The sequence below is a fragment of the Glandiceps talaboti genome, chromosome 1 (assembly GCF_964340395.1).
Source record: "Glandiceps talaboti chromosome 1, keGlaTala1.1, whole genome shotgun sequence".
In the NCBI taxonomy this organism is placed as follows: Eukaryota; Metazoa; Hemichordata; class Enteropneusta; family Spengelidae; genus Glandiceps; species Glandiceps talaboti.
The window spans coordinates 10,769,629-10,780,746 of record NC_135549.1 but is presented as its reverse complement, the minus strand read 5'-3'; the positions used below and the strand labels follow the sequence as shown (position 1 = coordinate 10,780,746).

Sequence of the window (11,118 nt, the reverse complement as noted above, 5' to 3'; positions counted from 1 at the left end):
TCATCAAATTCTGTATTTGAATTACACTTAATTCAATGTCATTATAATTTCAAAATTGTAGTAATTTTCTTAACCTATCGTAGTGTCTTATATTGTACATGTCCTGACTGCTGCTAAAGTATAAGGTAGAGGCAAATTTATGGAAATATTTGATTGGCAAAGGTCGGTGTACAGTACAATTCAAAGTACTAGAAGAAGACAAGCAAAATGATCAGAAGTTAGAACCTACATATGACTCTGTTGTTGTGACAAATTCTATGAATATTATCCACTACTTATGCCGTATGTTCGAAGATCTGCTGTCATGACCTTTGACCCGGTCAACTTTACTGTCATGATCTTTGACCTACTGCTACTTCAGCTGAAAAAACAACTTTTAATGTACAACAGAGTTTGAGGTTGTTGAGAATATCGTACAAAGTCAAATCAAAAATAAATTTACTCTCTACCTTCTACATTAGTTTCACATACTTTTTTTTTGTCCTTTTTTTCTCTGTTTCTGATAAGAAACATTTAATAAATAGATCTACTTAACATCCGATCTTTTACACAGCGAGTTCATTGGAAAGCCAATCCAGACCCTCGTACAGACCTTCACCTTGAGTTGCACACGCACTTTGAATGTACCACTGTCAAAGAAACAGAGAACATTGGAAACAAATTAGAGTGAAACATCAGTGGCTGACTTGTAAGTTGTAACATGAGTGGTGTAACAATATTTGTTGAGATTATAAAGAAGAAACTGTGCATTGTCATTAGCAAGACATACTACTATCATTCTTTTCCTCAACACATACACACACACACACACACACACACACACACACACACACACACACACACATACACACACACACACACACACACACACACACACACACACACACACACACACACACACACACACACACACACACACACACACACACACAAACTGAACCTGAATGTCACTGTTAACACGTACCTTTCTGTTCTTAAGTGTGTTGAGACCCAACTGTTCTGTGACTTCTGAAACACTCATTGCATTTGGCAGATCCCTTTTGTTGGCAAATACTAGTAGAATTGCATCTCTAAGTTCATCCTCATTAAGCTGTGAATGGTTAAATAAATAAACTCAAATTAGATGGCTATCTTTTAAAGGCCCGGCTTTAAATCCCAGGTTCTCACGTTAGTGGCTACTCTGCCCCACAAAGATCACCTTATCTACTATCAGTAAATCAAATGCCTAACGTATACATATCAATTTCAAGTTTTACCATCAAAATATACCAAAGACAAGGTGAAGCAGCATCATTATTTTCAATTTTCCACTGCACAAGTTTGGGAGTGTTCGTGGCCATAGCTAGGTTACCGGTTGTGGAGGCAACTAGATTAGCGTCAGTGGCCTGAAAGGGACGCTGTGGATGGCATGCAAAGTCTATTTTTAGCGACACTTTCAATGAAATGGTTTTGGCTATCATGTTTATTTTGGAGATAAATGTAGGCATCTTTAGGATTAGTTTGTGTGTACTACAAGTTGATTGACAGCTGCGTAGCGTTATCAACGACAAAGTCGACGTAGCTTTTCTGACATCTGACTGAAAGTAATTTCGAGAAATGTACCTCAGATTTCCATTCTTATTGAAAACAAATGCAGTAATTACATACGTCATATATTCATAATGACTTGGTCACAGTACGGTAGATGCCAATGGTCGGAACATGTGTGCAAAACTGCAGTTTAGCAGGAGCTATTGCTAGGTTGTTACCACTTCCCTATTGTTCAGCAAAATGACAACAAAGGGCCTTCACCGTTTATATAGGGGAGGCGGGCCTGAGTTAGTAGGCAAAATGTGAATTTTACAACAAATATGGCCGTGATTAGAAGGGAAGGGAACTTAGTACAGGTTTGAACTTGATATGATATCTAACAACAAGACAGACTACACAGAACTCTACTGATTAAAAGTATAGTACGGAGAAAGTGTTGATGAAAATTTATAGACTAATAAACCTTTACTGTATTCCCTTAGCAAACATTTTTACACTCATACATAATGTAGAAAAACTCACCATTTTATTAAGTTCATCTTTTGCTTCAGCTGCACGTTCTCTGTCATTACTATCGACTACAAATATCAGACCCTATAAAAATGAAACATAGATTCAAAGTTAGTTTTCATCAATCAAGTACATTGTTGTACATACTGGTCATGATTTCAAAGACAATCACTGACAAATGAATAAAAAAACTGGCTACAGTATGAGAAACCAAATTGAGGACAGACCAACTACAACAAAAAATACATGTTTGTGTTTGATGTTGTACCTTATATTCCAAACTACTGACACATACATAATTCCCTCTCAATCTAATATATTTGTATATATTGAGAAGTGGACACATTGATTTAGATTTAGTGAACATTTTGTCCTTATTTTAAGGTCTGCATCTCTGCAGTGTCTGCAGTCTTCATAGTTTTTGTCATATCTTTTACTAGTTCTACTACCATTTAGTCATCTGTGCTATGTTATATTTGAACTGTTTTCAATCTGGTATTATGTGGATCAAAATTATATGTTCTAGCAAAAACAAATATCACACATATCAGTGCATGTATAATATTTGATTTGCATTTACCTGAGTGTTTTGGAAGTAATGTCTCCACAAAGGTCTGATTTTGTCTTGGCCACCTACGTCCCATACTGTAAAGGCAATATTCTTATATTCCACTGTTTCTACATTAAAACCTGTAAAACGTAACAAACCAAACAGATGTAGTTATTCCTACAACAGATACATTCATGTCAACATTCAAAACAAAACACTGTTATTCCTACATCTCTATAATGTATGTCAGAATTACACAATAAATGTGTCATCTGAAAATGATATTTTTCTTAGTCTTAGAAACGGCTTTGAATATTAGTAATCTGGGGCTCAAAATTAACCTTTCTTTTCTTAGTTCAAGTGGACTACTATATTCAGAAACTGGTGGCCAAAGATGGTGACCACTAGTACCATAGATGTATTCAAGTATAAACTGAACACTGGATCCCCATGTGTATTATCAAAAGACTTTGATGTTTGTAAATCTTCTGTCAGTGGCAGTCCAAGCAAGCTACTACCTGCAAATCATGGTAGCCCCATGAAAAGAATTGGTAGTGTGGGGATGTAGGACTACCACTAATAATTTTGAGCCCTGTATGCTATATACTGTTATTATATATTAGTCACTAAGAGTAACATATACTGTATTTGGTATATTTATCATTATAAAACTAAAAATATCTTGTTTACTGATAAATTCACTGACTCACTCTCACACTCACTCACTCACTCACTCACTCACTCACTCACTCACTCACTCACTCACTCACTCACTCACTCACTCACTCACTCACTCACTCACTCACTCACTCACTCAATCACTCACTCACTCATTCATATACATGTACAGAAAATATAGGACCATTAGAATCACTCGAATCAACTATTACTCACCAATTGTTGGAATAGTTGTTACAACTTCGCCTAATTTCAATTTATATAATATAGTTGTTTTACCAGCCGCATCAAGACCAACTGTGAAAACAAACAGACAGACAAATTATGTTACTTCCATGATAAATTCAAAGATCTGAAAACATCACATACATAATTTATGACACAATCAAGCAACTACAATTATCATAATAAATCTCATGTTTTTCCTCAAGATTTTATTTTGAAGTGAATGAGAAACAATATTACAACAATTCATTCTAGATGACTACACTGCCAATCATGTGTGCTTCGATGTAAATCTAGGAATACATGTACATACAGTTCATTGGTGCAATAGCTTACAACTACATATGGTTTGTTTTCACAGCATAAATCAATATAACCTGCCACAATAGTAACATATTGATTTGCATGACAAGCAATATGTATGAATATTTTAGTATAGAAACTATAGACAATCACAAAATACATGTTGTAAGGCTGACACACAAAGAGTATTATTATACGGTCAAATGTCATTATTTTTTTCTACAACAAATACTAAATGTATCTGTCACAGAGTTACATATTTTAATAGTTAAATTAAGGTAAGTGTATTTTACCAGTCAGTCATTTGGTTACATTCTTAAGCTAAAAATTAAAACATACTTTCACAGCCATCTACGATTTATTAATACATGCATCGATCAAATATCGATCGTTGCTAGATATTATGGTTTTCAAAGAATTTTTTTGGTACATTTTTATTTATATCTGACACTGTATGAACAAAATCATACATGTACAAGTTTGAATATTCTAACCAATACTTGAGATTGATATTATATCATTGATATCTGTACTGACACTGTCTGCATACTGTGGACTATATATATCTTTTACATAGCAGGCATAAAAGACAGTCACAGTATAAAACCATATACTTAGGACTCTATACATGTGACACATCACACCATGCATAAAAAGAAAGTCACATAGTATAAACTCAGTCTGTGATACAGGAAATATTTGCTGTTTGATAGGTATGAGTCATGACACTAGAACTATCTTATCAGCTTTTACACTGATCAGGTCAGAATGATAGTTTTGACTCTTATACGACATTGACCTCAAAAGAGGTCAATAACCATACATTGACATTGTGCTGACCTTAAAAAGGTTGATAACATACACAAATTATCCCGAGAATATGACATTGACCTAAGAAGGGATGCATTGACCAAAAAATAGTTCAAGAACCATACATACATTGTCCTATCACTCATGGCATTGACCTTAGCTCAGCAAAGGTCAATAACATTATAACTGTTTGACTCCTAGAAGTACCTCAAGATGCCCTGTGTTTGTTATTTCTTGTATATCATTGTGATAACAATAACAAGAACAGTTTGGGATATGTCTGACTCAAGATGGCCTAAAAATAAATGAGTATATTCATTTGTTCATGATATGAAATTGAATATCATAAATATAAAAGTCTCAGTAAAACCATTTTTGTTCAAAAAAAATATCTGTTGAAAATACATGCTTGCCACTACACTACACTACTAGCATAAAATATCTTCTTATACACATACCATGGTACATGTACTTGATGATACAGGTTTTCTTTCTTAGTTTATATGTATTATTTTGTGATATACATCATCTGCTGATCACTGCTTGATTTACCACATATGTATCAACATATAATCCACTGATTTAGAATGATAAATACAATCAAATTTTATTTATTTATTTTTTCAAGCAATGGACTCACGCAGGTGAACAACAGTAGACATTTCAGTTCTTCAGGTCAACATCAACAAAGAATAAAACGTAATACTAATGCTGATCATATGTCGCGGTGTGTAGAAACTGCAGAGTGGCACCTATTACTCCATAAATGTCTGGGTATAACCCCTTTTTGCTATCAAGACATATCACATTGTGTTACAGACAGGATGAGTTGACAACATCTACTGTACTGTATGTATAGTTCCTAAACTCCTGCTGTTCACTAGTCTGTCTATACCTTCTCTCCTACTAGTACTATATCACATCAAAGCCATCAGTTCACTACTAATACAGTTACTTGCAGCATGGACTGTAGACATCACATGTACACAGTCACATATTTGTATAATCAAGTCAGGCATAATGAAATCAGATCATCTGACTAAAGAGCAACGTTTTTACAAGGAAACGAATTCTGTGACCTGGCAGCATGTTGCATTGCTAATGCTATAATAATGAAAGATGACGTGTGATGGATTTGGAACTTAAGACACACATTTCAGCTTCATGTCTTTTGCGTGATGCCCATTTCTGTGTACTTCATTTAATACAGACTTCCACAGAAGACGATACAAGTCAAAGTGTGAGTAAAATTAAAGGTGCTCAGTTGCTGTTGTGAATAATCTCATACAAATCATACCATACACATTGGAGATCTCTCCCTCTCTCCAACATCTGTGATTATACCACTTTTGAATAAATTGTATATGCATGTATGATGTCTGGGAGATTATACTACTAGTACTATATGATTTATCTGTGTTTTGACAAAGCAAGTATACAATACCAAGTGACTTTTGAGATGCAAAGAATTGTAGTCCCAATGGTACATGTAGGTAGTGATGATAATGAGATCATGAAGTGAACAGATTGAACAGAGGAGAAGCGGGTATACTTGCAATTTGATAAACATTTTCACAGTATGGTCGACAACATCCATAAACATATCATGTTATGTATGTCCTAATATTGTTGGGTGGATTTATTGAGGATATCCTGCAGTCATCACATGTTATTACTTACACCACTTTGTGATGCCATGTCTACTCCTAGAACACTTTGTGATGCCCCATCTATTCCTAGAACACTTTGTGAAGCCTAGAACACTTCGTGAAACCCAGGCTGTCAACTACATACAAGAACACTTTGTGAAGCCCTGTCCACTACTAGAACACTTTGTGATGCCCCATCTATTCCTAGAACACTTCGTGAAACCCAGGCTGTCAACTACATACAAGAACACTTTGTGAAGCCCTGTCCACTCCTAGAACACTTTGTGATGCCCCATCTATTCCTAGAACACTTTGTGAAGCCTAGAACACTTCGTGAAACCCAGGCTGTCAACTACATACAAGAACACTTTGTGAAGCCCTGTCCACTACTAGAACACTTTGTGATGCCCCATCTATTCCTAGAACACTTTGTGAAACCCAGGCTGTCAACTACATACAAGAACACTTTGTGAAGCCCTGTCCACTACTAGAACACTTTGTGATGCCCCATCTATTCCTAGAACACTTTGTGAAACCCAGGCTGTCAACTACGTACTAGATCACTTTGTGATGCCATGTCTACTCCTAGAACACTTTGTGATGCCATGTCTACTCCTAGAACACTTTGTGATGCCATGTCTATTCCTAGAACACTTTGTGATGCCATATCTACTCCTAGAACATTTTGTGATGCCCTGTCCACTACTAGAACACTTTGTGATGCCTTGTCTATTCCTAGAACACTTTGTGATGCCTTGTCTATTCCTAGAACACTTTGTGATGCCTTGTCTATTCCTAGAACATTTTGTGATGCCCTGTCTATTCCTAGAACACTTTGTGATGACCTGTCTATTCCTAGAACACTTTGTGATGCCATATCTACTCCTAGAACACTTTGTGATGACCTGTCTATTCCTAGAACACTTTGTGATGCCATATCTACTCCTAGAACACTTTGTGATGCCATGTCTACTCCTAGAACACTTTGTGATGTCATATCTCCTCCTAGAACACTTTGTGATGCCATATCTCCTCCTAGAACACTTTGTGATGCCATATCTCCTCCTAGAACACTTTGTGATGCCATGTCTACTCCTAGAACACTTTGTGAAGCCCTTTCAACAACTGAGTGATCTGACAGTACTGTGTTGGAATATATCTAAAAAAAACCAACACTTTAATACCACCCCCCCCCCCCCCCCCAACCATTAGTTCTTTGATATGAAGGAGGTAGACACAAAAGACCTTGTTTTGGGATACAGTAGGTTGATGGCTGTTCATGATAAGTTAGTTGTTGATACATGTATATGGGGAATTAGCTATTTTTTAACAAAAGTGAAAGGACTACTTGTGGTTTCCATTACTACTTGTGGGTTGTTGATGGCTGAGCAGTTAGATCATTGTTGTCTCTTAATATCATTGCAGTCTTGTTGTGTCTGCTGGGTTTGATTACAATAACCATGTCTTACAAGTAAAGTAATAAGGATGTCGTTCAGTGTGACACTACCAAACAATACAGGTTTTCGCTACGTACTAGTTGTAGTCACCCTGGTGTCCCTTTTAAAGGTCTCAGTGCTAGAAAACCAGGGCATTACAGAGTGGTGACCATATTGAAAGTAAATTAGATTAACATTTTTATTATCATATTATTACTACTGTTAAAGTTAGCCAAAGAAAAATGTAGTGCTGGATGTGTAGTACAGCCATGCAAATTGAATCATGGAAATCTACCACTTCTTTGTTCTTAGTTGGCATATAAACTTGTATCAACATGATCTCATAATTGTCCGATCATGCAATATTTCATGGTATGCAAATAATCTTTTTCACACAGCTTCTGGTTTGTTGTATGCAGCTATACAAGTAAAATCTGGTGACAAACACAGACCTCCTGGCTGTTACATAAATACATACATACAACCCAGCTGTCTACTTTATTGAAGACCTAATCTATTATTTTTGTATTTTTGAAAAAAAACTAACTGTACCACTATAAAAAGCAAGACATTTTCACAATGCAAATCACTTGTATTCATATGAAGTTCACAAGTGTGAACTGTGCGTGAATCAGGCTATGAGTGCATTCTATATGTGTGCTGTGAATGTACACTTAGTCGTCAAGCTGTGTACTGTGAAATCTCACTGTGAACCTGTTCTGTGTGATGTTTGTTGTTACTTCACCTCACAAGTCTGGTAGGTGTTATGTGTAATGCTAGGGTCCTGTGAACTGGTGTACATAATGTACCAACATTATTTATTGAATGAAATATGATCAATTTGTTCATATTAGCTACAACAAGTGTTCTCCCCCCCCCCCTCTATATCTAAAGGAACCTAGCCTAATAAAGTTCAATTTCAAAATCAACATTTCATTCTGGTAGTACTAATACATCAGTGTAGCCAATGTGATTAATTTACCATAAATCCTGTTGAAGGCAGTTATTAATATTAGAATTAAACTTTAAAGCACTAAACTAGTACTTCAAGTTCAATGATGAAGTCTTTCCATTATAGATATGAATAATGTGATCTGGTTTAGTTTCTCTACCATTTAGGCTTCTGTAATTTCTGACTGCTAATATAGTATTTGGTGACAATTATGAGCTAAAGATCCACTTCTATGTTTGTGGAGGGATTTACTTGTCACTGCTCATTTGGCCTAGAAATAGGTCATTATGAAATAACGAAACGTGACGTATCACTTCCTGGTTACAAATTTACCTATCGATCGACCAAGGTGAATTAAATGTTCAAATTCAAATCCTACGAATGAAGCTCTAACTCCATCTCCAGAGAGTGACCAATTTTGACATCGCTTCCCCAAAGTTTCATTGATCAAACGACAAAAGGCTAAATAAGTATACTTTGCCGGCCGGCAACTTTTGATCATATTTTGCGTGCTTCATTTTTCATTCCTGAGTGGGTTTTCATGCCCCAACACAGTATAATATGAAATATCTACACTAAAACACTTTAAAACAAGCAAACTACACATTATGAGCAATATAATATATATATGAGGATCATTATTGATGTGCTCACGGCTAAAAAACGATCGAACTCCAACCTACGAGTACTCACCCATCAAAATTCTCATTTGTTTCTTGCCAAAGAGGCGAGTGAACAGACTGGAAATTGACAAGCCCATTTTCTTCTACACTCTTGATATCTAAAACAAACAAAGTTTGTGAATGTCTCGACAACGTTTTAAATGGTTATATCCCAATGGGAGCTTTCGAATCGTTCTTTCGGTGATATTTCTCGCACAATCTTTGAATACGTTGTCCCTGCCACGTCAATTTGATGCACGCAGTCGGAGATGACGTCACAACATGGCGGTAGATATCCCAGAATGCAATACTTTCCAATGTCGGATCAACATTGGAAAGTGCAAATATAATGTATGTAAAACCATGGATATATCAATGCTGTGCTTGTAATACATCAACGGTAAAACAGACGCGTATATATACAATTATCGTTTAATATTTCTGCTTTTCTTTTTCTCTAATGAGCTTTTCTTTTTATTTTCCTTTTTTTTTTCTTTTTTAAAAACAACTTTTTATTCCAATTTATGATGCTCAACTACTACTAGTATCATGGTAATAAAATCAAACTAATATACATACTAGGTCACCATGTAAATGTACGTAGGCATGCTTGATTGAACATTTGAACATGTGTGTGTAGATGCATTTGTATATGAATATGCATGTATGATGGTTAGATCACAGGGGAACCTATGGTAATTTGTCAACAAATGACTGAACAATCAGGTAAAGAACTAGTATAAATACAAACATTTTTTACCACATTTCAAATAATTTTTGGTATGCCTCTATACATGTACATACATACATACATACATACATACATACATACATACATACATACATACATACATACATACATACATACATACATACATACATACATACATACATACATACATACATACATACATACATAACAGTATGTATGTATGTATGTATGTATGTATGTATGTATGTATGTATGTATGTATGTATGTATGTATGTATGCATTTATGTATGTATGTATGTATTTACGTATGTATGTATGTATGTATGTATGTATGTATGTATGTATGTATGTATGTATGTATGTATGTATGTATGTATGTATGTATGTATGTACGTACGTACGTACGTACGTACGTATGTACGTATGTGCGTAAGTACGTACGTACGTACGTACATACATACATACATATGTATGTATATATAAATATGTGTGTGTGTGTGTGTGTGTGTGTGTGTGTGTGTGTGCATGCATGCATGCATGTACGCACACACATACATATGTTTATACATATACATTTAGACAGCCATTGGGACACATAAGATTGTTTGTACTAAAGTTACCTGTATCTAAAAAACAACAACTAATAAGTATAAAGTAAAGTACAGAGTAGATGACACATTTCTTGGAGCAGGATTCAATGTCATATTTTCCAACAGTCTTCACAAAGAACACAGTCTCCTCAAATATGTTACTTCTATGTGACTGAATGGTGACAAGAAATTGGTGGAAACAAATGAATACCGCAGTGTCTGTGATATGCAAGAAATGGCTTGATTTTGATAATTAGTTCCCGAAGTTCAAAGTCTTCAAAGAAAGCTTACACCTGATAATACGGGGTAGACACATGAATGTAGTCTCTATGTAGTAATGTTTTTGAGGTATGTAGCAAATCATGATTGTTCACTACAAGCATGGCCATCATTGAGTAAAAAGTGATATGAGCACCAAAATTAATGCATGTGTATATTTCATTTGTCCTGCATTACCTATAGACATGATTGAAAAGAAATTGACCACACATAAATGCTACAAGTATCTGA

At 35.3% G+C, this 11,118-nt stretch overlaps 1 protein-coding gene across 1 annotated transcript; it reads right to left on the bottom strand.

The window, feature by feature from the left end:
- LOC144443349 (ADP-ribosylation factor 4) lies at positions 1 to 9,574 on the bottom strand. Its single transcript, XM_078132810.1, has 6 exons — positions 9,337 to 9,574; positions 3,485 to 3,565; positions 2,621 to 2,730; positions 2,053 to 2,124; positions 965 to 1,090; positions 1 to 629 (listed from the first exon to the last, which is right to left on the bottom strand). The coding sequence occupies exons 1-6, from the start codon at positions 9,401 to 9,403 to the stop codon at positions 546 to 548; spliced, it is 540 nt and encodes a 179-aa protein (XP_077988936.1). The 5' UTR covers positions 9,404 to 9,574; the 3' UTR covers positions 1 to 545.
- Positions 9,575 to 11,118: the final 1,544 nt, after the last annotated feature.

Coding starts and splice junctions, on each gene's coding strand:
- LOC144443349 (XM_078132810.1), bottom strand. CDS start 9,403: ATGGGCTTGTCAATTTCCAGTCTGTTCACTCGCCTCTTTGGCAAGAAA. Junction 2,125..2,620: donor ATTACTTCCAAAACACTCAG/GTAAATGCAAAT, acceptor TCATTTTTATAG/GGTCTGATATTTGTAGTCGA. Junction 1,091..2,052: donor AAGATGAACTTAATAAAATG/GTGAGTTTTTCT, acceptor AACCATTCACAG/CTTAATGAGGATGAACTTAG.